Source organism: Ammospiza caudacuta, chromosome 21 (genome assembly GCF_027887145.1).
Source record: "Ammospiza caudacuta isolate bAmmCau1 chromosome 21, bAmmCau1.pri, whole genome shotgun sequence".
Classification (NCBI taxonomy): domain Eukaryota; kingdom Metazoa; phylum Chordata; class Aves; order Passeriformes; family Passerellidae; genus Ammospiza; species Ammospiza caudacuta.
In genome coordinates this window covers 444,673-472,113 of record NC_080613.1, presented here as the reverse complement: position 1 = coordinate 472,113, position 27,441 = coordinate 444,673, and the positions used below count along the sequence as shown (strand labels likewise).

At 50.3% G+C, this 27,441-nt stretch overlaps 1 protein-coding gene across 6 annotated transcripts in view; it reads left to right on the top strand.

Moving 5' to 3' along the window:
* Positions 1-563: 563 nt before the first annotated feature.
* MVB12B (multivesicular body subunit 12B) overlaps positions 564-27,441 on the top strand; it is a 52,434-nt gene continuing 25,556 nt past the window's right edge. Inside the window, exons 1-7 of one of the 6 annotated variants that reach the window (XM_058818251.1) lie at positions 875-950; positions 5,276-5,392; positions 6,430-6,552; positions 11,300-11,407; positions 14,380-14,476; positions 17,231-17,360; positions 17,639-17,761. In XM_058818251.1, coding sequence (XP_058674234.1) covers positions 6,439-6,552; positions 11,300-11,407; positions 14,380-14,476; positions 17,231-17,360; positions 17,639-17,761 — 572 coding nt within the window. In that variant the 5' untranslated portion in view covers positions 875-950; positions 5,276-5,392; positions 6,430-6,438. Of the gene's footprint in view, positions 610-874; positions 951-1,398; positions 1,657-4,792; positions 5,393-6,344; positions 6,553-11,299; positions 11,408-14,379; positions 14,477-17,230; positions 17,361-17,638; positions 17,762-27,441 lie in introns of those variants that run through there. The other 5 variants (XM_058818254.1, XM_058818249.1, XM_058818250.1 and 2 more) reach the window with 5 other exon arrangements.

Here is a 27,441-nt window from a genome sequence, read left to right as displayed (position 1 = left end):
CGTGTTAAGTTGAGCAGAAGCAGCCCTTTGCAGACCCTCTGTTCGGGATATTTTCTGTGCTGTGAGCGGACCCGAAGGCTGGACACCCAGCCGGCCGGGCAAACCCTGACTACTTTGGACCATATCTTTGCTTTTCCAGGCCACGGTGAGACAGCATCAAATATCTTAATGAATTGAAGGTAGGTGCTGAAACCGCTCATTCCTCCCAACCCTGGGGACTTCTTGAGAAGATAACCAGCTTCTTTGACACCATTTTCCCTTCCTCAGCCCAGGGCAGCTGCTGCCCATCTCCTGGATGCAGCCCGTTTCAGAAGGAACAAGGAGGTTACACTGTCCAAATCACAACTATTCAGCCATTTCCACTTGGCACCTCCGGTCTGCTCGGGTCGGGAAGGCTGCTCGGAGCACGCCGGGCACTGCCCCGCTCCCGAGGAACGGGTCGGGTCAGGGAGGCTGTTCGGAGCACGCCGGGCACTGCCCTGCTCCCGAGGAAGCGGCGTTCTGGCGAGGTGTGGCCCCGGGCCCCGCGGGGCCGTGCCGGGGCCGAGCCCGGTGCCCGGGCGGGGCCGGGCCGGGCGGAGCGGCGGCGGCAGCAGCGCGGCAGCCGCGGTGAGTGTCCCGAGGGACGGGCCGGGCCGGGCCGCGGGGCTCGGGCGGGGGGCGCGGGGCGGCGCGGGGGCCGGGCCGGGCGGGGCGGGATCCGGGCCCTGCGCGCCGCGGTCCGGCCGCGGTGGGCGCGGAGCGGCGGCGGCGGAGCCCGAGCCCGGGCCTGGGCCTGCCCGGCGTCCGCTCCGCTCCCCGCCCCGCGCCGCTCCGCCCGGGCCCGCAGGCCGCTCCCCCGCCGCCGCTCCTCCCGCCGGGCCGCGCCGCGCCGGCTCCGCCGGGCGATGAGGAGCTGCTTCTGCCTGCGCCGGGGGAGCCGCGACCCGCCGCCCGCCGCACGGGCAACAGTTAAGTGTCCCCGCGGCCGCCGCGGCCCGGCCGGGCCCCGCGGTCCCTGCGGGTCGGCCCGGCGGAGCCAGCCCGGCCCGGCGGGAGGAGGCGGGGGCGCTCGCACGGCCGCGTCGCCGGGCGGGGCGGGCGGGCTGAGCCCCGGGCCGGGGCCTGCCGGGGGCTCTCGGGGCCGGCTGTCGGGGCCGGCTGTCGCGGGGACCTCGCGCCTGGGCCGGGGCTGGAGCGCCCCGGGGCCTCCGTGGGACCCGGCGGCTCCTCCGAGGCTGGGCTAGCTGCAGGAGCGGCCTCGGGTACCAGCCGTGGGGTACAGCCCCGGTGACCTTGACCTGCTCCGGAATTTACTGTAAATTCTTCTTGATGACGGGTAGAGGAAATAACAACCCCCCCTCTGTTTTATGCGTTCTTTTGCTGCGTTTGTAGCACGGGCCTACCTGACTGCCCGTATCTTACCTGTGCTCAGTGCATGGCTGGAGATGTGGCACTGGCTGACTGCTTACAGCCTGCCTGGAGCCGCGACACAGAGCTGCCTGTGCCTTAAGTACTCGTGCCTTGCATCACGGAGGCTTGCAAGCTTTCTCTGAGGTTTCTGGAGCTATTTTCAAAGGTCCACCACTCTTCAGTGTTGTCTGCAGATTCCCAGAGCTGGGTCATTCTCAGCTCGGTCACAGTAACACTGAAACCAGACAGGCCGGGTATATGCAGGTATGTAGCTGCTCAGGCTAAAGCTTGGGTTTCTCCATTTTGTATTTTATTTTAACTGAGTGAGAACATGCTCATCTATTCTTTAAGGGAGCCTGTGTGTTGTGCAGCAGGTTGGCAGTGTCATCCCTATAATTTTTAGCTGAGATGGACTTCCCTTCTAGATGAAGGCATAACTTGACTTCTGCATGTGTGAGATGAAACAGACATCTCACTTTTGTACCACGTGCATCTCTGACAAAGCAAATCCCAGGCTTAAGGGTGCCAGTAGCCCCCAGAGACATGTTCATACCTCTGCCAAGAGAGAAATAACTGAACCAAATGTCATTTCAGTTTTGCTGCCCTGGTGCAAGGTCATCCACGTATGGAAACCTATTTTGATTCGAAACAGGACACTTCAGAAATGTGTGTCCATAGTTAGAAGTGCTGTGAAGCAATACAGGGTCTCGATTTTGCTCATTCTGTCACTTAAGTTCCTGTTTCCATCTCATTCAGTCACAAAGTGTAGATTTTGCAGCTGGTGCAGGGCAACTGTCTCCTAAGGGAGCCTGTGTGCAGAGGTGATTCCAGGCATGCCTTCGATGGTGGTGAAATGTGAAACTGAAATCCTTCCTGTTTGTGATGGTGGCCTCCAAGGCCCGCTGCTGATGGCCACTGCAGGTTCCTGTTTTTCCGATGGATACGATGCTGTGTTCCTGTTTTTCCGATGGAGACGACGCCGTGTTCCATGAGCAGAAGTAGAAGGCTGGCTGGGGCCGTGTGCGGTGTGGGTGAGCTGTGGCAGCCGTGCCTTCCTGCAGGGATGGAGGACAGCCTTTGAGAGAAGGCTGCTTGGTTTGTGGGACCATTTCCCACAGACTGCAGGGATGCAGTGAGGCAGCTGGTTTTTTTTCCAGTTTTGCCTTAGCTCATGCTTTTCTGCCTGTGGGAAGAGCAAGCCGGTGTCAAAGTGCAGGGCTTATAGTTGGAGGAAGAAACAATAACACCATTCTCCATCTAAGTCCCTGGCTATTTAACTCCAGAGCTTGACCCGCTTTGTTGGCAGCATGATGTTTCTGTAGCAAACACATCGAAAGGCCTGATCTGGTCATGTACCCACCAGCTCTTGAACTTGCTGAACTTGTTGAAAAGGAGCACTGAGCGCAGAAAATGGTCTAGAAACTCACAATAACACATTCATTTCTGAAAGCGGGTTCTTCTGCTGTATATGTGTCCCAGCCAGAGGCCAGCAGTCTGTGTGGTCAGTCACGTCAGTAGAGCCAGCAGAAAAGTATGCCTAGGATAAACTAATAAAGGCGGATGACATAAGAAGGAAATGGGAGAGAACAAGCAAAAAGGCTATAAACAGCCAAACTTGGCCGTGCTGGCAGACAGGGAGGTGTGTGTGACTGTGGGCATGGGTTGTGGGAAGAAGGCTGTGCCAGAAGCCCGTGGAGTCCCAGAAGGCCTCTGCTACAGCTGGGCATCAAGATCGCAGGGGCACTGTGCCTCCTGCCTTGAGGCACATCTGCTTCAAGGGCTGGGAAGCATTCGGGGTAGAGCCAGCAGCATGGTGGCTGCTTGTCCAAGAGTGCATCCTGTCCATCTTGTCCTGCAGCCATCCCACCCTCTCTGCTGCGTGCTGCTTGGGGCTGGTGCTGCCAGGATGCACAGGGACTTTGTCCTTAGAGACACTTTCTTTCCCCGCTGGCTTTGTCTGGGCAGCCCCGCAGTGTTCTGAAGCTTTTTCCTGCCCCAGAGCTCACATCCGGCTTCCTTTGGCTGCTGGGCTGTGCTGGGGACAGGATGTGGCCCCACAGCTGAGAAGACTTCCAGGGAGCATGCTCCCAGCTAACGGGGAAAATGTTCTTGTCATTGTTTTGGCCTGGTCCCGGAATAGCCCTGCAGTGAGCGGGTGGGCACGGGCAGCTTGCTGCGGGATGCTGAGAGCCATATCCTGGGCTGAGTGCTCGGCCGCTGTGGTCGTGGCTGGGCATGCAGGTCAAACTCACATCGCTAAAGAGAATTGAAGTAACAAGCTGCCTAACAGAGGTATTTGTAGAATCCTTCTCCTTAATTTAATCTCCTCTTTGACTGTTTATTTTTCCATTTTTAGATTAGAAGGTTCGATAGAAGAGAAACCAAACCTTCTTGATGCTCTCACAGAGAAGTGCAGTGTAACTAATGATCTGTGTGATTGCCCAGCCAGAGACTCCCCTCTGACCTGTGCAGAGTTCACAAAAACATTTATCCCAGTGTGCAACTGACTTCTCCTGCTCCATATCTGTTCCAGATGCATCCTCAGTCATTCTGCCCAGTGACGGCCTGGTGTGGCACAGCCTGGCCATGCTGCAGTGGCCACAGCGGGTTTGCTTGCTGGGCAGGAGCTGTGCCTGCCATCCCTGTCGGCTGCAGGCACGGGGCACAGGAAGGTGCTGGGCTTTCTGGGCAGGGCAGCTTGGTGCCCTTGCTGCAGCTGCAGGTGCTGCTCGGGGCCCTGTGCTGGTGCTGTGCCGTGTTACCCCGTGGTGTTTCCATGGCCAGGCAGGCAGCCCCACGCCCAGCTCTGCTGCCGCCATAGAGGGGCTTTGTGTGAGCCGGCACAAAGTGAGGATTGATGGCGGTTCCCCTCCCCCTGCCCTGGAGCAGGGCTGCAGATGGCTCCCACAAAGGTCCCTTCTTGCCTCGCTGAGGACCGGGTGCCAGCGGGCTGAGGCAGGCACCGCGCTGCGGGTTGGAGCGCCCACCCCTCCTCCTGTGCTGGTGCCGGGAGCCCCTCGTGCTCAGCCTTGCCCAGGCTCAGCTGGCAGCTGCTCGGGTCCCTGCTGGGGCAGCTGGGCCTCCCTCCCCAGGCCCCAGCACGGTGAGACGCGGCTGGGCAGCGCTCAGCAGCACGCGCTTCGTCAGGCTGTGTTTGGGGGGTACTGGAGGCACCGTGTGAGCAGAGCTGCTTCCCTGCAGTGCCGCTGCAGCTGGGTGGGAGCCTGCTGTGTGGTGTTCTTAACGCGCTGGGGAATATCATCACTTACCTGGATTGCAGTGCAAAATGGCCCAAGAGAAGCTTATGTCAGCATTCATTACCTCCCAGCTCCTCCCAATGTGTAGTAAGAAGTCACCAAACTATTGAGTGACTTGAAGTTTCAGAAAACATTCATGAAGAGCAGATTGTAAGCTCTATATTACATGTAACATACAGATGTAAGGTCTTTGTTAAATTCACATTATGTTTCTTCCACGCTGTATGTTTGAGATTCTGTGTTATTCGCGAGGTCTCTGGATGAGCTGTGGGGTGGCACACGCATTGGCACAGGGTCTGTCATGGCTGTGCCAGTGCCCCCAGCATTCCTGCAGCAGGGTCCTGTGCTCCTCGCCCACCCTGAGGACAGGGAGCCTGCTGGGAGAGGAGGGGGAGCCCCTGGGGCTCAGGCTGCATCACGCTCAAAGGTTTGAGCTGCTTTGGGAGTGAAGAGGGCTTGCTTTGCTCTGTGTGCTGGATGCGTGTCCAGCACACTGGTGCTAAAGCAGAGCTCTCTCCTGTTTGGTTCATCAGCAATAGTGTTTGCACCACTACTGGTCACTAGCATCTGTTTTGGACTCCTCAAGTAGTCTGGCTGTTCATGTGACATTATTATTATTTACTTAGGGCCCAGACTTGCTCTTTTTTATTGCCTGCAGCACGATGTTTGTTCAGACTGGGCATTGTGAAGTGTAAACCCAATTCCACTGGCACCAGTACTCACCTCTGCCTTTTCTAGAAGCAGTAAGTAACCAGCCATCTGAATGGCCTAGAAATGCTGGGGTTTGATTGCTCTGAGGAGGGAATTGAATTAGGCAGCTCTGGTTCACGGCTTGTCTGGCTGTGCAGCAGTGATGCTTGTTTCCACAAAGCACTGCCCTTTGTCTTGGGGTGCGTGGGGGGCGGTTTCCTGGGGCATTCCTGCCTGAAAGCCAGAGAAGACTTGCTTTAACTGGCTGCCTCTGCAGGAGGCAGTGGCACCTTTCCCGTCCTTCACCTCGGTTGTTTCAGCCCCTTTCTTGTCCTCTCCTCCTGCTTCCTGCAGCAGCATCCCTCCAAAATTAGTTGGTCTTACCCGCTTCTGTCCTTTTCGCATATCTCCCTCCCTTGACGTTCTCGCTGATGTGTCTCTTCTGGAAGATGCTCGGGCCTCCTCAAGGCCTGTCTGCTTTGTGCCAGCCCACCCTGTGCTTCCTCTGTGTTCCTGGTGTTGGGGCTCCTTGCAGCCAGTGCAGTTCTGCATCCAGCGCCAGAGACATCTGTGCTGCTCCTTGAAATCAGTCTGGCTGACGGGCGTGTGATGGGACTGAGGACTCAAGGGGAACCCCCAGCATGTCGTAACACCCATGGTGGATGGGGAACCTCCCTCTAAAGCTGTTAGGAGCAGATTTCTTGTTGTTTAAAATGACAGAGCTGCTTCAACCAGCCTGGCTTGGGGATGAAATTTGTTCTCTTTTTGGAAGAGAAGGGATTGAGCTTTGGTTTTCCTGTCATTGCTAGATGGAGACCAGCCCATGGAAGCAACAAAAATGAGTCTCAGAGGCTGCCAGCCCAAATTTCAAACCTATTTGGCATTGTAGAGTAATGCCCACAAGTATACTCTCTTATCAAAAGCAAATGAAAGTGCAGAAGGTGTGTCTGGCCTAATCCTGTGTTTACCTTGGGCGTCTGTGGTGTGTCAGCACAGGCACTGTGGCATGCATGTGTGCTCTTGGTTCTCTGGCTCCTGCTGGGGTGTGGTGCCCAGCAGGCAGCCCTTTAATCCTGCTCCTTTCTTGCAGGAGCAGTCCATGATGCCTGAGGTGCGAGACCTCTCGGATGCCTTGCCCGAGCTGCCGATGGATCCCATCACCGGCGTGGGCGTGCTGGCGTCCCGCAGCCGAGCACCCACTGGATATGACGTTGTAAGTAGAGCTCTGAGCTGCTGCTCTCAATGCTTTGGTGCTGCACTGCTGAGCCTTTACTGTGGTGGGAGCACAGAGAGAACGTGCCTCTCTTCCAGAGAGAACGTGCCTTTGAACTGGGCTGTGAGCAGTCATCATTTGGTAGTCAGCTGCCCACCTTCCAGCCCACAGCACTCAGTGCTTTCCTTCAGCAGAGGGTTGTGGGTGTAAATTTGCCTCTTCATCTTTGCCACTCCAGAGGAGCTGAATTTCCTGGAGGAGGGGTTTACTGAAGCAGCTGGCCACAATGGCAAGCAAATTTAATAATCCTACTAACATTCATCCTGAAGGAGTCCTAAGTATTGTACAAATTCTATCTCTAAATAAATGGATCCCGCGTCAGCTGTTTAATCCCACATATCAGCATTGCACAATGATGATGAGAAACTCCAGAAAGGGAATCAAAGAGTTTTGCATCCAGCTGAAATGGCAAGGATGATTTTGACAGGGGGAATGCAAACCTCTAAACTAAGGTTTGGCAGGAGACTGGCAGCAGGAAAAGGCAGCTGGGTACAGGGTAGATGAATGTGTGAACAGATAAAGGGAGGTTGCTGTTCAACAGCTGCTTGTTCCTCGGATTAGTTGCTGTGTAACCAACAGCAGGATGTTTCTACTCATAGATCAGTGTCCCAAACTGTGGAATATAAAATACTGACTTTGCAGAGATCTATAGAGAAAGATTTGGTCTGTAGTTCATCTGCTCGCCTTTCTATGTGATGTGCTCCAACTATGTTATATGACACCTTGGGTTTCCAGAGCCTCACAGCTTGTATGGTAGGAATGGAAGCCAGCTGACCTGAGCTTTGCTCACACCTCTTCAGCTCTGGATGATTTCATACCTTGTTCAGTCTGAAGAAACAAAATGGATCAGACTGAAGTAAGGACACAAGGGGAGCATTGTGAAAAAGCTCCTTAAAGACCTGGGAGGTTTTTACATTTACTGTGTTTTTCCAAGTGCTCATTACCTGTGTGAGCCAGGCTGTGTAATTAGCTGCTTGCCCTGATAAAGAAGCACGGGACAGTGTGAGACTTGTGATAACAGAATTGCCTTTTGCCTAAATGGCTGGGCAGAGAGCACGCTCACCCCAGATAGCCTGCCTGTGGCTTAATGGGGAGTTGCAGCGCTAACGCAGTTTAAACTAAACAAGATAAAAGAGTCTTCCTGTGGCGTAATCCAATTATGGTGGTGGTGTAATGCTGGTGAATGTGGGTCGCTGTCTCCTCAGGGCACAGTGAGGAGCTGCCTTTGCTCTGGCTCTGCTGCCTCCCTGTCTGCTCACAAGGAGCACCGACTGCCCTTGGAGCGGGCGTGGGGCAGAGCCTGCTGTGTGCTGTCCTTCCCCCAGCACGGCTGCCACGCCACTTTACACGCCAGTTTGCCACCCCAGCAGTGTGCCTGGGTGCTGCAGCACCCTTGGTGTCCTGTCCTCTGTGCAGCACCTGCTGCCAGGGGGCCGTGCTGGGTGCCACACTGATGTGAAGGGACAGTGGCATGCACGAGTGTGCTGCTCCTGCCCGGGTGTTTGTGAAGGTGGCTGGTCTGTGAGTCAGTGTGCTGCAGCATTGTGAGGTGTGCTGCTTTGCCACTTCTCCATCACCTTTCTGGAGCCTGGTCTGGGCCCCCAAAAGTGTGAAGCTGAATGTACACAAGCGCAGTGCTCAGCACAGCAGAGAAACGGTGTTCTGAGACATGGGCAGTGTGCAGAGCTGGGTGGTCTTGGGATCTGTGTTTCTGCAGGTATGCAATTTCCTTAACGAGGCACTGGCGGCTGATTGCTGTGAAGCCTTGAGGAAGGCAGCTGTGGCAGCTGCGTCCCAGAGGTGTGCTCCCTAGAGCCCTCATAGTAGGAGGTGCACACTGCATCCTGGAAAGGAGAGCCACACTCATCTTTTGGGAAGCATTTACAGCAGTGTTTCTTGGGATATTGTAGTCCCCTTAGGGATCCAGTGGCTTTGTGTGTCACTGCTGCCTCTTGCAGCATTCAGTTCTCCAGGTGGATTCAGATTGCATGGGGAAGTATTTTCTCCTGTAGTTTCACTGATGGTTTCAAGTTTTGCAATGAAGTAACCGGGTCTTTTTGATTCACCTTTGTTATTTATAGGATTTACCAGTTTCCCTTTAATTTTTATCCTTCTCCAACTAACAACTTCATTTTCCCTTTTGTTCTCTTTTAAAGAAGTCTCCAGGAGCATGGGTTCTTCATCCCAGGTGTAAATTGAATGTCTATAGATGTCCAGGTCCATTTCCCAGGTTCACATGGAGCCCCAGAGCTCAGCCTACTGCCCAGCTGGAGATGGCAGGCAGCAGTGCCTGGGGGGATGTCCTGGCAAATGGGACAGAGGCCTTTTTTCCTCTGTAGTGCTTTAGTTACTCCATAATCTCTATTGCCTTTGTGTCTGCTTAGAAAACAAATCCGCTGCTGGCACTTGGAATAACTGGCCAGGCCTTTTCACAGCTAAAGCACCAAAGACTTGATTTTGCCAAAATATGCAGAGTGTCTGAACTTAAATTCCTGAAAATCCAACCAAACTGGCAAGACTGAGTGTCTGGGTGGGGAGGAGAGGGGGGAGGCAGGAGGCTGGGACAGGAGGGAGGTGTGGTTCCTGTGCAGCTGTGTTCCTTGCTGCAGGCTGAGCACCAGCCCCATGGTGGGGTGTGCTCTGGGGCAGTGCCTGAGCAAGCTGCAGACCCAGCAGGAGCAGCCCTGACTTTGCCAGAGGGGCAGATCAGGTTTAAAGGACCCGCTTGCCAAAGACCTGACTGTGGTGCAGTGACCCCATCCCGAGTGTGTGCAGCAGGTGGATCACCCTGCACGTACTGGGGGCTCACACCTTACCGGGTGTCACTCTGTCAAGTCCATCTGTTTGTAGCACACAGTGAGGAGTGTCTCCCCCAGCCTCATGAGGAGAAGGACCGTTCCTTGTGCCCAGTGCCAGGTGGGACAGATCCTCTGTCTCGCACATTCCTTGCCTCTCAGCCAGGAAGGACTGGGCAGGCTGGGGCTGTGGAGTGCCTGTCCTGCTGGCCTGGTCTGCTGGGGCCTTTCCCACTTGGCTCCTGTCCTGAGGGCATGCTGGCCAGGCACAGCTCTGCTTTGAGATTTGCTGGGGCTTCTCCTTGCTTGCAGGAGCCCAGCAGGTGATGCAAGAAGTTTCCTGTTTATATGGCTCTGTTTTCTTTCCCCGTGAGTTCTCTGACAAGTTCATTCATGCTTACATTCTCTTGGCTTGGAGTCCAAGATAACCATCCCTGTATGCCAGCAGTTTTCCCAAACTGACTGTTTCCTGAATATCTTTTCACTAGGACTGACTTACCCATCACAGAGGAAGATGCCTGTAGATTTTACATATTCCTAAACTATCAGTTTAGGAAAGATTTGAATTCAAAGATTTCAAATAAGCAAAAAATTTTGCTGAAATCCTATTTTAAAATGTAGCTGTTTAAAAATCAGGCGTGTTTCTTTGCAGAGCCTGAACACAAAAGCTGTGTGTGCTGTACAATGGCTTAGCCTGAGCTGGGCCCCTTGTGAGCAGCAGTTGCCAAACTTCAGGGAGCAGTCAGCGCACTTTGCTGCTTTGATCAGACTGTCTCTTGCCTATCTTTGCCCTCGGGGTAACTGGAGGCCTTGTCAGCACACAGCTCTGGCTTCCTGTGCCCGGCGCAGTCCCTGCTCAGCTGAACAGGGGTGCAAAGGTGACAAGTGTCAGCTCTTTGTTTCCAGGCCACTCTGGGGCCAAGGGCACGCTCGGTGTGATTACAAGAGCTGCTGTGGAGCTGTTTGCCCCCTCTGAGAGGCATTAGGCAGAAGTTCAGCTTATGTGGAGCTTCAGAACCTGCTGGAGTCTCCTGTTGGAGGTGCCAGTTGGCTGTTAGTCTGATGGGGTAATCTTGTTTCTTCTACCCTTCTGCTTGTGTTTGCCTTCTTGCCTCCTCTCTTACAACAAGCATTTTGGGGCCAGGGCTCTTACCAGCTTGCTCTGTGTGTGGTGAGTGCCCAGCTGCTGAGAGTAGAGCCCTTCCCCAGTGCATGGTGCTGCCTCCTGCCCACTCCTTGATTCAGCTAGCAGTGAGATTTTCTCCTGCACATCGTGCTGTCTCTCCTGTGGAGGGTCCAGGGTCTGTTTCCTTACCCAGCACCATCGTGTGATACCAGTTTGGCTGGGTGTGGGGTTGCATTGGAGGGGGACATTTGCGGGCTGTCCTCACGTGCAGCCCTGCTGCTAAAACCCACCAGCGACCGGGGATTCCCCAACCTGCTTGGAAGCAGCTTTTTGACCTGGGAGCCAGAATTCCTTGGCTTTCCATGAAAATAGTCCTGGGATGGGTCAGTTTCTGTGCTCTGTCTCCACGGACCCTCGCAGCTCGCCCGGTGTGCCCTTGTGTGTAGAGTGGTAATGAATGCCTCAATGTGCTGACTTTTCCAAACTATTGTTTGGAGACTGTAACTGAAGTTGCAGTTTCCTCATTAGAGTAGCCTTTGTCAGAGCATCTTTAATCAAGGGTCTCCTGAGAGACAGCATTTTTAGAACTTCTTTTTATACCTCCTCTTGAAAGTTCTTTGCACTGCACCTTGCAAAGAAACTAATGAGATGCTGTGAAAGTTTGGGCTGCTGTTAATTAGGAGAGCTCTGAGGAAGAAGTACTGCACATGTATTAACTTTATCTTGGCTCACATGTCTCCTCTCTCCCTCTGTCTCTTCTTTGCAGGTTGCACAAACAGCAGATGGCTTGGATGCTGACCTGTGGAAAGATGGCTTGTTTAAATCCAAGGTCACACGGTACCTGTGCTTCACCAGATCATTTTCGAAAGAGAATGTAAGTCGATTTGTTGAGTGTCTGTGTGATTTGCATCTGTGCCTGGTATGTGCTTACCCACATGATGATTCATTTTATGGAGCCAATTATAATTCAAGCAGGCGTTCTGCTGAGTTCGGGTGAGTAAGAAGGCAAAGTGCAATGGCAGAATATTTGCATTTTGTGTGTGTTTCTTGTGTAAAGAAATTGCTGACAAAATCTTCTGCAATAAAAGAAGCACAGAAGGGAACGTTTGCATTTTAGCAGCCTCTCACCCTCATTACCTGCTGCAGCAATGAGTGCTGCACACTCATGGTCCTGATTGAGGTGTAACCCAAATTCCTCAAGAAACAGACAATGTAGGTAGTGGTGGTGAAGAAAATGTTGGTTTCTGAATCCAGGGGCATCACAGATATTTTATTGCAGGCTTAGCTTGCTTGCTTTGTTGGTTTTGGTGCTGATTCTTGAAAATGTGCCCACGTTGTGCATATGCTACCACATTCTTGTAATCTGGTCTGACTATTAAGTACGAGTTACTTTGTGATTAGCAGCAGTTGTCTGCCCACACTTTCTGTGGAGGAGAGGAGACCGTGTGCAGCAAGAGCTTCATGCATTCTGCTGTGTTTTTGGTTGAGGCTACTGTGAAAACTTTCTTTTTTTCTGGAAGAACTGTTGACTTCTGCAATGAATGCACTCCATCTAGTGGGTAATCCTGCTTTTGGTCGCGCTTTGGATATTCTCGGCCATTCAGCTGGCAGGGTCTGGAAGTACCATTTTGTCCTTGTGCTTTCACTGTGACAGGAACAGAGAAGTGATGGCAGCTTCAGGGGCTGCTCACGGGTCCTGGCAGTAGAGCTGGGGGTTGCCAGTTCCCACCATTTGACCTTTACTCCATCTGCTTCCCTGCCTGCATCTAGATTAAAGCTCCAGAGCTATGGGAAATATCACTTCCTGGGGTGGATGGACAATAATTGTGCTTTTCATCCTGAAGTATGTGCAGCTGCAGGAATAGCAGCCCTGGAGTAGGCAGGAAGGCTATTAAATAGGTTTGTGCTGATTTGATTATTAGGTTTATTGGTCACTGCCTAAAATTTGAAGTTGTCAGAAATAATTGCAGGACAGGAGTAGCTGCTGGCTGCAGAGATGGTGTAAATACCCTCAGGTGGTGCCTGTTGGACTTTTGGCAGGAACCCTGGGATCACCGTGGTTTGGGAGTCCTTTCTTTGTATTGATGAGGCATAAATTAAAGCAAAAGTTTCCCCTTCCCTCAGTCCTCTTGACCACATGGGATATATGATGTGCTTCCCTGCTGGGGGCACCTCGGGGCTAAGGGGCCTCAGTTCCCTCATCTGGGAGGAAGGCAGGTAAGAGGCTTCTCTCCCTCTGATGTGCTGCTCTTTGGGTTGGAAGTTTTACCATTCAGGGGTTCCTTTTGTGTTTATCAAAACGCTGGGAACTCTTTTCTCCTGAAGAACACTGTTGTAGTTAGTAGAGTTAATGCACGTCAGGTATCTGGCTTAGAGCAGAGTCAGTCTGCAGTGCCTGTTTAGCAGAACCATCCTTCTCAGCAGTTTACAGCATCTGACATTGCTGCGTCAGAGTGTGGGCAGGCCCTGGATGGTGGCTCTCAGAGCTGGGGGCTTTGTCCCCTTTTCTGCTGTGCACCTGGCAGAGCTGACTCCCGGGGCTCCAGCAGCTAATGAGCTCATTGGAGGCGCCTCTCTACCTGTCTGCTGCTGATTGAAGAGGGCTTGGTGGTTCAGCAGAAAGTTGCCGCTGATGTAACACAGACAGCTTAAATAAATAAAACATGAAAGATGAATCAGCAGCAACTGCTTCGTCTGCTGTTTGCTGTGCCAGGACCATGTTAAGTGACACATTCAGGCTTGGCAGCATCCAGCACTGCTTGCTCCGAGATGCCCTGGGCATGGTGGGGGCTCCTGGCAGAGGATGTGTGCCACACTTGTGTCTGGTGGGACAGGGCTGCAGGTCTGCCTACCCTTCTGGTCAGGAGCTGACCATATAATGCAGGACCTCCCAAAAATGAACTCACACCTGACCTCCCCTTATTTCAGAGCCTGCAAATTTAAGTATTTTGTAAGAATTTCAGTGAAATAATCAGTACAGTTTTGTCTGAAAAATTCTTACCAGATAAAAACTAAAGAAGGTACTTTGCAACCAGTAACAGTAAAACTCAATGACACAGTTTGATAACTTGGGATTAAATTTTAATTGTGCTGTATTATGTTTCTGTTTATAAAGGCTGTGCAGTACCTGAAATGTGTTCTTTCATATGTGACCCCAGATTATTGGCAGCAGTGCTGGTTTTATCAAAACCGCAAAGAAAATCTGGTCTCAAAACCATTGTGGAGGCTGTCACTCTGAATTGGGCTCTGAGCTCTTCCAGCCTTGATTAATAGGACAAGGCACGAGTTCAGAATTCATATGGACTCTAAATTAAGTGTGTTGTTCCAAATGGCCTGTGCTTCTGGAGCGTGCTGCATTTGGAGCTAGAACCCTGTCTATTCAGTACTAATTAGCTAATGCATGTAATAACTTTGGCTCTGTGTGCATAAGCCATCATCCTGTAATGCTTTTCACTGTTACTGTCATGGAAATGTCATGTTGCTCTTGTAAATGTAGAGTGTGTAAGAACTGAGGCGACCTGCTCAGTGGATAGCTTGGTGAAAGTAGCACTTCAAGCTGCTGTGCCTGCAAAAGGAAGAATTTGGCTGTGCTTCCAAAGATCTGGAAGTGTGGCAGTGGATGAGGTGTTAGAATTTTGAATGCTGAAAGTTGTCTGGTATTTCCTAGTCAGTCGTTGTTTGGTTCCTGCCAAGAGGACATGTGCAAGGGTTGCCTTGGTATGTTCCTCCCATTTCTAAAGCTGTGGTCAGATACAATGACAAGGCATCTCAGGCTTCAGCAGGTGGGAAGATCTGGGGTTTAATTTGGTGACATTGTCATAATCAACTGTTTTTCTCTCTCCAAAGAGTCATTTAGGCAACGTCTTGGTCGACATGAAGCTCATTGATATCAAAGACACCTTACCTGTAGGCTTCATGCCCATCCAGGAGACCATTGACACACGTAAGTTGGCATCTGTTCCTCAGTCTCGCTCTGCCAGTGCTTGTGTGGTCAGGCAGAGGAGAGTGTGTCCCAGGCACAGGGATGCTCCCAGCACCTCTGCTCTCTGGGGTGGCATGTGCACATTTAGGGGCAGCTCTGGGCTGCAATGAAACAGCCTTTGTTTTTCTTGTCCTCCTCAGGCTGTTTAATGGGGCTGCCTGTCTATCTTCACTCACCTGCTAGAGTCCCATGTCTCTGGGGCAGGAATGCAGAGTTTCTTTTTTCAGTTTGAAGAATGGACTGGGCCGAGCAGGAGCAGAGCTGCTGTGTCAAGGAGTGTTCAGAAATGCACCGAAAGGAAGGGGGTGTGGGTTTGTGCCCTCCCACTGTACATCTCCTGCTGTGGGAGAACAAGGGCTCCTGTCCTGCCAGCTGAGGGGTGTCAGGTGTGTTTGTGCTGGCTGACATAAGGCACAAGCGCAGTGTCCAGGGGGAATATCGTCCTCATTTCTGCAAGGTAGAATTGCTTCACTGCCACATGTAAGCGAGCAGTTCCCAAACAGTGTGCTCAGCTCCCCTGGGACCTGTGGCAGCAGCAGCTGGAGCCAGTCTGGTGGCAGGCCTGTGCTGTGCAGCAGGCACCGAGGGCGTTGGGCTGGCAGGGGACAAGCCCCGCGGGAGTGGAGCGTCAGAGCATGGCAGGAGTGGTGCTGGTGCACAGCTGCTCCTCGCAGGAGGGCTGGTCCCAGTGCGCCTCGGTGATGGAATCCAGCCCAGCAGTGAGCAGAAAGGGGTTACATGAACCGGCTTTGCGGGGAATCATTCATCTGGGGCTGCAGCACATGGGGATGGTTTTCAGTCACTGTGCTCTGGTTCTGATTGGAACCTGTGGCCTGGTAGTGAAAGACTCTGAAGATTATTCTCCCAGGTCACCCTCTGCTCCTGGAAAATTCTTGGGCATGTGTGGTGTGAGGTAGAATTGTTGCTTATCCTGCTGACCCCTGGGAGTGGTGAACCTTACTGTGTGCTGCTTCAACTTCTGTGAAAGTCCTGCTGGAAAGGAGGAAGGGGGCTTTGCCATTAATTTGAAATGCATTGGGTTGTGACTGTGACAGCCTTTAAAGCTGAGGCACTGCCTGTACTAAGGAAGCGTGTGAAAGAGAACACAGACAGAAGCAAGTAGTCAGCTTTGTACCTGCCAAGAGGGTCAAATAAGAGGCACTGATTTTGTTCAGAGTTATATTTATGGTTACAGATGTCTCTGTGCTCCTCTCAAAATGGCAGCTGACTTGCAGTTAATACATTTAAAATACACTACTCTTTGTTAGGTCTTGAGCAGATTTTCAGAAAGCCTTAAATCCTAAAATGAGTTTTAAGCGCTTCAAACACAGAAGCTCTACTTTTTCAAAGCAGGGGAAGACTAGACTTCAGGGATGCAGGTATTTACCATCTCTAAAAGCGCCACTGTAACTGCAAGCTGCATGCACAGATGCTCTATTGGCACACCTCACACTGTATGCTTATTTGTGCTAGTGCAGCAGCACATTTCAGAGGCTGGAATGGATTGCTGGTTCCCAAGGTGTGGATTACGAAACAGGAGGAGCCTATGGAGACAGGGCTGCTTGCCATCTGTTGAAGTGACAGCATATTTTAAGTTGTGAGATATTTGTTCACATTAAGATGAAGGGTTTTTATTTTGCAGGCACTTGTTTGTAGTTGATGTTTTTTTCCAGATTTTCATTCAGCATCTGGTCTTTAGATTTTCAGTATATCAGTAGACTTCTGTCCTGCTTTTCAAGTGCCTGCATCCAAACAGGAACCTCACCTTGCTCACCCCAAGACTCCTTAGGGTGAGATGGAGCATTGTTTTCCAGGCACTGCAGATCTGTGTCTGTGTGCCAGTGCCAGCTGTGGTCACAGAGAGCACCAGCTTGGGCTGTGGATTGTGTCTGCGTGCTGGTAAACAGCCTGAAGAGCTGTGAATTCATTACACAGATAAGCCCTAACTCTGATGGGCTCGAGTTTTCCGTGATGGATAACATGGAAGCAATTGCTCTGTGACACGTAGCAGAAAGGGCTGTGCAGTGCATTCATCCACCCTCAGAGCACAGGCCAGAGCAGCGCAGCTGCCTCGTGGGAGGTTCTGGCACTTAGTGCTTTGAGAATCTGGTTTGTCCTTGCAAAGAACCAGGGCAAACATGTGGGAGTATCATTTCTGTGCCTGCTGACTTGATCAGGAGATGTCACTAACACTGGGGATGTGTGAGATTTGGACAGACAGCTCTTGCACTCGACCTCTCTGCATGGCAAGCTCTGCCTGCTCCTCCTCAGAGGGGTGTGGAAGTGGCTGGTTGGAAGCACGTAGCAGAATGAGCTGACTGGTTGTATCAGAAGCTTCCAGGTACATTCCTAGAGGCAGTGCTTGTGGGAGGAATGTTTAGATATGGCTGTCCAGGCCAGTGAGGCAAACAGTACCTGGGAAAGAGCAAGGGAGTGCGAGAGGCATGCGGAACTGGCAGTCACCTGCTGTGCTGTGCATGTGGGAGCTGATCTCTGCAGCAGGCAGGAGGAGATCTGGTTATTGCAGTGCCAAGAGCACATCTGATAGAACATTCCCCTCCGAATGGCACTGCACTGACTGGTTTGTTGACATATGTCTGTTCTTTGGCACCAGTTGTGCCGTAATTACCTGCCTAATACCTGGAGAGACTATAAATAACATTTATACTCTAATCTTGCATAAAACCCGCCCTGTATCCTGGGTTATTTTTGCAGAAGAAGTAGCTTTCAGAAAGAAGAGGCTGTGCATTAAATTCATCCCTCGAGATTCCACAGAGGCAGCGATCTGCGATATCCGAATCCTGGGGAGGTCCAAGCAAGCCCCTCCTCAGTACACGTTCATTGGGTAAGTACCCCTCACTCCAAAGCTGTTGTCAGGAATGCAGTTATACCAAAGCAAGTGCTCCTGTAATTACCAAGTAGTAGCTTCTAAGAGGTGAAGCTTATCATTAGAAAAGTCCAAGTAAGTACAAGTGTTACTGAGTTTGATGTAGGAGTTAACTCATCCCTCCCTTTTTTTTAATTACCCTTGTTCTCACTGACCAAGGCGTCGGTGAGGCACGCCAGTGCCTGGTGCTGGTGCGTGCGTGCAGCATCAGCACAGGCGCCGTGTTGGTTTCGCAGGGAGCTGAACAGCATGGGCATCTGGTATCGCATGGGCAGAGTGCCGCGCAACCACGACTCCGCGCAGCCCGCGGCTCCTCCCGCCCAAGCGCCCGCCTCGACGCCCGCTCCCAACCTGCCAAGGTAGGTCTGCTGCATTCCGGCCCCTCCTGCTTGATGCTGCATGTCTTGTGCTTACTCACCTTGCCTGGGAAACCAAGACCGGGGTGCTGCATCGGCACGGAATGGTTGTGTCAATCTGATAAGGGAATGTGCTGTTGGTTGAAGTATTTGCCTGTTGTGGGGTAAAGAAAAATGGGTGAAGAAGCCAGAAGAAAGGAAATGCCTGCAAAGGAAGGGAAGCAGCAAACTGTACCTTTCCTTTGCTTTGAACTGTGCAGGATGTTGTGCCTTCCAACACATACATGTTGGAAGGGTGAGCCAGAGCTGCTGCCAGGCTGATTGTTCTCCCTAACCAGAGGGAAGGAGAAGTGTTTCTACAGACTTCAGAAGGGAAACAGGTTTTGCTTATCTCCAGGATCACTCTGATCATGGTTTGAAGTACTGGTTCTTGGTTTTTTATTTTCTTGAACCCAGTTGCTGAGCTCCAGTTATGCAGCTGTCATGAGTGTGCACAGCAGCCTGCTCAGCTCGTGGTGACTGATGGGAGCAGCACTGCTGGGCAGTGTGTCTGTCCAGGCTGGTCTCCCTGTGTTACAGGCAATATTTCTGTGTGTGTATCAAGAGATGTGCTAGTGTGTAGACTTTCATATACCAGTAGTGCTGTACCGACAGCTTACTTGCTGGATTTCTCAGGACAAAGAGGTGTTGTTAAGCAGCAAAGCAGCCCAGACAGTGACGAAACTGAGAACTTTGCACTTCTGACATTCACTCCAAAAGCACAGTGCCCAGTGTGAGCTGTGCCCTGCTGCTGAGGCTCATAGACTGGGCCAGGCTGTTGCCAGGGGACAGCACACTCATCTTGGGTCCCTTTGTGCTTTTGCCTATTATGTGTACATGTATTTTTGTAGGCATTTTCTACACTGTGGATACCTTTACAGTATTACAGTAACTAGTGAGAGCTGGAATTTCGAAGGAGACAGCAGAGGGGAGTTCCAAGGCCCAGTTTGTGTACAAAGGTCGTTATATCACATGGGTGGAAATTGCTTGTGTCCTTTAGAGTCTTGATTTACAGGTCATTTCAGAGGCACACTTTTAAACTGCTGCAACGTGTTCCCCAGAAAGCTATCAGGTACCTCCTTAAGGTAGGTGTGTACATTTGACCCTTCACCCATGACCCAGACTGAAATCCATGGTCCTGTGGTGGCTCTTTGAGCTCTCCAAAGCATTTGGGTGTTTCTTTCTCTGAGGGTTTTGCTTGGTAAGCTGCCGTGCCCTGGCACAGAGCTTGCTGTCGCGTCCTGTCAGGTGTGCTGCAGGCAGACGTGCTGTCATGCTTCTCAGAGATGAGGCAAAAGAGATGAAAAGCCAGCAGTTTTCTGGGGATTCCAGCCTGTCCCAGTAGGACCTGAGATGTTATTGTGAAGCTCTGCTGGACATAAGCTAGATGCCAGCCCAGGCCATGGGAGATCAGAGAGAAAGATGTCTTGATTTTAGAGCACAGATCTTCATTTTCCTTCTGCAAGAACTTCTGTCTGGGCAAATTTCCACAATAAAGAAAAAAAAATTACCATAGGAAGAGAATGTCAATGGCAGTGCTTAATCACTGAATGTGGATGGGTCACTTTATAGCTGACCAGGGAAGGCTGCAGAGCAGTGTCAGAGCTGTTGGGAACAGGGCCAAAATTAGAGCTCAAAGCATCAGTGACAGTCTGAAAAGAAGTGTTTACAAGGCTTATATATTTTATAACCTCTTGTTGTGCAGTTTATGGTTTACAATGGCTGCAAGGAAATTGGATCAGTTTTGTTTTACTTGCCAAATAAAGCAAATGTCAAAATAGTCAATATAAAATGTATTCTAATTTGGCTGAGTTAAACCAGCCAGTATGCAGTGGAATAATTGAATGTTACATTAATGCCTTGTAGTAAAACCCACCTGTCTGTAGCCAGCTCCACTCTCACACCCCATGTGTGATTTACAGGTAACTTTTACACCACCAGCCTGATCATTCAAAGCATCTTTCATGTCTGTTTTTTTACTTTGGTTATTTATTATCCAATATATTTTTTAAGAAATAGAAATGTATATAAAGGTGCATCCTGCAAATATTTAATTATTACAGGGAACACAGACAACTTGAAGGCCTTTTCTAACACTGTCAGCCATGTGGTGAGTTACTCAACACTGTGTTTGTGAAAGATTGTAGTCACAAGTGATCTCTTATTTTCATGTCACCACAGAGAGAGGAGATTACAGTGGCAGTCAGTTTGCTGTTTTATGCCATGTGGATATATCCTGACAGGAATAGCAGTGGGTTGTTCTGAAGCTGCCTCAGTAGTGAGGATGGATTGGTGAGCAGTGCTGCATGGAGCACTGTGGAGGGTCTGCTGTTGGGCTGGGCAGGTATCTCAGCTGCTCTCTTCAGTTGTGCCTGCATTTAGGATAATTCTGAATCAAGAGGGGGCTTCAGAACAATTGCTAACGCTGGATATAAACTAAACCCCTATGTACAGCTAAACCTCAAATGGAAGGACTTTTTCCTGTGGGGTATATTTTTTCTGCACTAGCCCCTCTGCTCTGTGGTGTAAGGTGCTGATGGCAGTGGATGTGGCCATCTCAGAGTTGTCATGTACCAGAGGTGTGAGCTCCACAGCTTGGTGCACATCAGCAGTGCTGCTTCTGCATGTCACAGGCTTATGGCTCACAGTCAGGGCTGCACAAGGGGAGGCTTTGTTGGATAGTTGTTCTGGCCTTCACGTGGTGTTTTTCAGCCATTTCTTCTCCTTCGTGTTTTCTTCTACAGGCATCTGACTGGGTGGCCTCCAACAGCAGCCCTGGCAGTCCTGGTGAGGGTGGCCATGCCATTGTGCAGGTCTCCAAGCTGCTTCACTGGCTTTGGTCCACAGATAGCAATTGCTCTACCTAACCACCAGGAATAAGATCAAGATGTCCGAATTTTCCTTCTGAGCTCTCAGTTACCTTTTCACTAGTTAAGCTGGCCCCTCCTTAGGAAAAGGAAACAATTTGTTCCTGTTCTCTGCTCCCAGTGGAGTTTCATGTTGTGGAATGCAGGAATTTCTTTGCTAGGCAGAGAAGTCTGATTTTTCAAATTGATTTATTAACAGGGTTTGAAATTGGTGGTGTAAGCTTGGGAAGGGATCAGTCTGTGGCTTTCTGCTGCAGGCTGATGATGTGCAGTCGAGGCAGGTCATAAAGCAGCACCAACAAGGCAGTGTGGAGAGCCAAGCTGGGGCTGGGATGCACCAGCCTGACTGCAGTGTGGTAATGGAAGGGAAGCCTTCTGCCTTTCCTATTTTTAGTAGCTACCTTATTATTTAGAAATAGCTATAATAATTTATTTAAGTCATTTAAAATAGATTTTTATGAAGCATCTGTAAGGGAAAAGGTTCCAGGGCTTCAGTGCTGTTCTGCTCTGTTGTAGAGAAAGGCCAAATCCTGAGAAAGCTGCCATTGCACAGGGCAGCCACTGCTGGTGATGTGAGGGCCAGAATGCCTCCACAGAGCAGTGGGGGTCTGCCTTAAATCCCTCCCTTAAAACCACCTCCTGACTAGCAACTAATTGTAAAATCATTTGCATTGGAAAATACCTATAAGATCAAATAAAAAAAGTAGTTATTCATTATTATATTTTGAAAATATTATGTGGCTTGAATGCTCAAATCACTTGTGTCATGAAACAGTGCAATATTCCTAGTTTTTAAATTACATACTTACCAGAAGCCAAGGATGTCATAAGGGCTGAGGTCACATCTCAGCAGCGATGGATTGACAATGCTGTGAGACTCAAACAGTAAGTTGGAGCCTGGAGGGGGTGTTTCCATGGATCCTCCATGGTGAGGATGGTGAGGAACAAAATGTAAGCATGAAATGCCCTTGCTGTGTATAGGCTGTGCAGATCTGAACATGATGGTTTGGGTGGGTGAGGGGGCTGGCATGTGTTTCTCCAGAGTCTGGTTCCCATAAAGGGTTTGTTATGAAACAGCACTGACCGTGTGGCTTGCGTCCAGCTCAGCTGGATGAAGACGTGCAAAAATTGGTCACAGGCCAGTATGTTTTAGTGGTAGAAAATGATGATTAGGAAAAAATGTTTAAACAGTACGGTTGGTTTCCAGGCACAAGAGTCCCTTGCAGCAGCTGAGAAGGAAAGGCATGAACTGTAATTAGAAGGAGCCTGATAGATTTGGCCGATTTTGAGAATGCATTGAAAAATTTGTGGAGTGCTCTGAGTGAAGAGGCTTCAATCTTAGAGTCATTATTCTTTATAGAGAGCCCTCTTCCTGCTATAGCAGTATTTCTGGAGGCATGTTTTCTTTGGGGCATAGCATAGCGCTGTTAAGTCCAAACCGGAGGTATCCATTTGGAGAAGCCGTGCTCTGGGTTGTTAAATAAGCCCTGCAGGGAAACTGAGCTTTTTTCCCCTAAAACTTGTGTGTTGTCTGCTATTTAATATGATCTCTGCCACTGCTGATTTGTAATCTGTGCTTTCACCCTGAAATGCATGTGGTTGTGTTCAGATATTTCCTTTAAATCAATCACTTTCACCATTTTCCAAAACACTTCTTGAGTTTATTGCTTTTAGTAAAGTGTTTGGACTGTCATTATTTATTACTGGCAAAGTGCTGACAATGTGCTCTTCCCAAATGAGTCTTTATGTGGCATATTTGTTTAACAGGTTTTGCAGGGGAGCTGTGGATGTCCCTGCGGGCCGGGCTGCGCCTGCAGCCCTGCAGGGCACTGGGGTCTGCCTGGGCGAGGGGCTCGTCCTGAGAGGGGCTCTGCATCTGGCCTGGGAGCCTGGGCTGCGCTGATTAATTGGGCAGGACTTAAAATCCTAACCCAGGACGCTTACACCGTGTGTAATTTATCTTTCTGGAGTATTTCTGCTGTTTGGCAATTTTTCCCTACTGCTTCATTATGTGAAAACTCGTGGCTCTGGAGAGCAGCTCGTGAAGGATGTGGAAGCCGCCGCAGCCTCCCGAGACACGGCGCTGCTCAGCTGAGACAGCCACTCCATAAGCACTTCATGCTGCACTGCCAGGGCTCAGCTCTTTGATGCAGCCTCTGCCTGCAAGGATTTAATGGGCTGCAGCTCACTCTTCCAAGCGGCGTAAATTAAACTTGTTGGGGTTTTTTCTATTGTTTGGCAGCTGCTCTGTCCTAGTTACTCAATTCCTCTGATCTGAATTAATCCCCATGTAGACGAGGCTGCAGGAGCTTCATTCTGCGTTAGGCCTTTAGTTTTGGGTTGCTGGCGTGAGCAGACCGCGTGCCCTGGTGAGCATCGCTGTGCGCTCGGGCAGCCCCTGTGGAGAGGGGGCTCAGCGCCCGTCCCGTGGGGCACAGGCACCTGGGGAGGGGCTGCCAGGGGCTGGGCCCTCCTCCCCTGTGCAGCTGGGAAAGCTGAGCGGGGAGAGCTCAATGTGGAAAGAATCGCTCACTCTTTTTCATTCTCTCCTGCCATTGGGCTTTTATAAAATCTGAATCTGGCACCCCAGTTCTCATTGACTCTTAGGAAACAGGATATTTTAGTAGCTTGGAATGAGATGAAATGCTTGCAAAGCCCATATGTTGCTTGTTTTAGGGAAAGGGTCAGGAAGGTTTTAAAAAGTATTTAAATATTTGGTTTACACGATTAGAATAGATTGTCTGGAATGAAGTCCATTACCCGAGGTGATTCTTGCCTCGCCGTTTAGGTTTTCATTGCAGTTCTTTGGAGTATGAGGTAGGTGTTCTGGCATCTCAGTGCCCCAGCACAGTCAAAGTTAAGGGCTGTGAAGAAATGCTGTAGCTGGGATGTAGCCGCTGCTGGAAGCACAGGTGCCTGCTGTGTTTCAGGCACAGGTAGAGGCTGTGAGCTGCTGCCCAGGAGATGCCTCCTGCTAGAGGGGCTCATTGCCAAGTCCCCTGGTGCCAGTTCACAGAACCCCAGCAGCTTCTTTCTCAGAAATATGCCTTCTCCAGTCTCCATAAGCAAAGCTTCCATGTTGGATTGCATTTCTTGAGAGCTGCAGCCTGATATTAACTCATGTTAGCTGTGTTTTCAGCTTTCTACAGCTTGAAATGTAATTGTTCCATTCTCCATTTTTCATGGGGAATGATCTTTGCTTGATCATTGTTTATGGAAAGTAAGGTAGTTTTTCTGGGTTTTTTGGTGTTTTTTTTTGAAATGTATTCCCATGAAGTCTTGCAGCACCGTTCTGAAGGTTGTTGTGAAAAAATCAAACTTTGCTGCCTGATGGTTCAGATGCTGCTCTGGGTGTCAGACTTGTACCACCCAGTCTGTCACTGCTGGGTCCAAAGCCCAACTTTCCATTGGGCTTTTGCTGTACATTGTTGATATTTTTATATGAATTATGAAGCATCCTTTGATATCTGGCACTTCCTCTTGTGATCCTCTGTTGTGTTTTATGAGTACTTGCCCCCTCGCTTCAAAAGCAGTTCATCACCTTCCTGCAGACAGTTCTTAATAACAGGTTTGGAACTGTCAGGCATTCCTGGGCCTGTTTTATGTGAGTTTCTCTCCAAAAATGTTCAAAAAGTGGCCATAATGTGCACAGACCTCAAATCCCCTTAGCCTGCACGTGAGGGATCTCCTCATCACATGCTGACTTGTTCTGTGGATTTGCTGAATAAAAGAGGAACTGAAGTGAAGAGGGTGATTAAACTTGCTCTAAATTGTCTTGAAATCATGGCATGCTGGGGAGAAATGGGTTTGGTATTGGAGCAGTGCTGGAGCAGCAGGGTTTGGCTGGAGCCCTGGGCCTGGCCGTCCGACTGCACCAAACACCAAACCGCGGCGCCGCTCATCTTTGGGAGCAGCGAAGCTGCTCTGCTGACACTTCACAAGGCAGATAATTGGCTTGGGGATAGGCTCTGTGAGCTGCCATTCCTTAACGTCAGACATCCACTAAAGTACTAATAATTACTGTTAATATCTTTCCGTGGAAACTTTCTGGGTAAACGAGTGCTGGTTGAGGCAGCATTTAACGGCCGCTGCTGGCATGATCGGAATGCAAATAAGTGTTATTAGCCTAATGATTTTGCTGTCACCACGGTGTGCAGCACTGGTGCTGTGAATATGTCATGCAGTACCCGTGAATTTGGAAAGTGTGTCAAAACACAACTTCAATTAGTTTGCTCTAATTATGACTCTAGAGAGTTCATAAGTATATCACTCCTCATTAAAAGAGATTTTCTTATATGGATTAATACAGCACATAAAGGGGTGTGTGAGCGATTGGAGGCAGGGCTGTGCAGAGGGAGGTGCCCACGGGGTGCTGGAGGTACAGCAGGTCTGGAGCAGCCCTGGGGTCCAGCCCCAGCCCAGGAGCTCCTGGTGCAGGTGAAACCTCCCAGGCAGGAGCAGGTGACTGTGCCAGCTCAGCTGTGGGCAGCCAGAGCCTGCTAGCTGGTTATGGACAGGCTTTTCATTTAAAAATAGCCAAACCAGCAAGAAGCCCCAAACCAAAAAAGCCCTGGAAGGAACCACATTTGATTCTGAAATAGAGATACAGCCCAAAAGCTTTGCCCTGGTAAAGGTCAAGGAGCACCAGCAGTCAGAAGCACAAGCCTGTGCCAGCCTGGCCTCTCCAGAGAGGCCCTTTGGGTGCTGGGTGTCTGTTCCCCTTTCCCAGGATATTTGTAGTCCATTTTACCTGTCACCTTGCCTGATCATATTCCAGCTTTGCAGAACAGAAAGAGACTCTTGTGCTCACAGGTGTGCAGTTGGGCAAGGGTTAAAGTAGTAATTGTTTAAATCTTTTAGGCTTTCCTCCCAGTTCTGTGATAATTTGATGAAGAACTTCACCCTAATTAAATATTCAAATTAGGAATAAGTGTCAATATGGCTTCCTGGTGCCTGGAATGATGATTAATTGTATTCAAAACTCTAGTGGCCGCTGTAATCTAAACCAAACCGTTGTTCTTGATTATTTGTGCAACACATTTACCATGTTTTTGTTTTAAAATTTAAACTAGTAATTGATTTGCCATATGCCACAGAACTGCACATACTTTCACGATATGTGTTTAGGAACTTGGGGACTTTGTAATTGGGATTTTCTTGCTTTTCTATGGCAGCCTCTTTTTTTTTGTCTTCTACAATGCAAAATGATTTGGCTCTCACAACACATAAGGAAAATGCATTATGCAATGAAGTTGGTAGGTATAAGCTATATTGATCCTGGCCAAAGTTTACATTAATTTAAAATAAATTAGGCTTTGTTTCCCATTCTTCCCTACAATGTCATCTTTTATAAAAAGAAGGAGAGAAGGGGAGAGCTGATTTCCATCCAGCAGTCACTGCCCTGTCTTGTGCAGCTAATGTTCTTTTTGGAGACATCTCTGTGGCTTTGTGAGGCAGTAGAGTAATGGAATGCCCAGTTGTCGTAGCTCAGGGATAGCAAATGGCCCCAGAGCAGGCGGGCAGGCAGGCCATCATTTCCAGACACCACAGGCAGGGTGGGAGTGCTGCCCAGTGCTGGTGTGTGCTCAGTGCCTCATGGGGGAGCGATCCGTCCTCATGGCACACCTGGCACGTGCCCACCCTGCAGGGTCGGCCTCTCCTACAGCACAAGTTGGCACAAACTTCTAAAAAATACTCTCCTTAGAAATGGGCTTTTTAAGTTGATCTGGTTTATTTGGCTCCAGAACTATTTCTGCTGAGAAGAAAGCAGTTCTCCCTAGAGGGCAGAGAAACTGAGTCTTTCTACTGGCTGCCTTTGGTGCCTTGGAAAATATTTCTGAATACTTCTGTTATAAGTTGAATGAGAAGCATGTCATGCCCACAGGCAGTGGTCTCCTGTTTTAAAGTGTTCATAACACACATGCCTCTGCTCCAGAGACTCTCATGTGGATTGTGTTTTAAACAGCAAACTGATAGCCAAATTCAAATATATTTTCACACCATCTTTTTTTGTTTAAAAATAGCTTTGGAAAGCACAAGCAAACTCAGACTGATGCTTGCTTTTTCTTATTTTATCTGTACTGTTCACCATCATCTGCATCAAGGGCTAAAAATACATTGTTCTTCCCAAAACATGTCCTGTTTTTGAAGGCAGATAAGTTCCAGATGGCTGGTGTGGTAGATAAAATCTGCTGGCTGAGGACGTGGGTTTGGTGCACTGCTGGAGAATGCAGGGGCCCTGTCTCACCCACCCAGGGGACACAAGGGCTGCCTGGCTCTGCTGGCAGTGCTCGCTGTCGGCCCAGGGCAGGAGCTCTCACTCAGCTGAGGCAGGAGCTGCTCCCTCTGCCTCGAGCTGCACTGAGCCCTCTGTGAAGAGGGAGCCACTTTTTTACGTGTGGCAAGGCAGTCCAGAAGGTTAATGATAACATTTCATTAGAATTGTCACAGACTGGGGCTCTGCATTGGAGGAATGCAGGTTAAGGTGAAGGGGCAGAGCTGTGCTGGCCCTGCCTGCCCTGGGCTGAATGCCCTGCTGGGGCTGGATGGACGCTGCTGCAGCCCTTGGTTGTTGGCCGAGCCCAGGGCCCAAGGGCTGGAGCGGCTGACACTGAACAGTTGGCCGGCAGTTTTGGAAGCAGTGTTAAAATTGCTGTTTGCTGCTTAGCCTGCCTGGAGCTGTGGGGCTGGAGCTGACAGGAGCAGCATCCTGCGCTGTGTGTAACCGTGTCTGCCTGTCGTCCCTTGCTCCGTGTAACCGCGTTTGCCTGTCCTCCC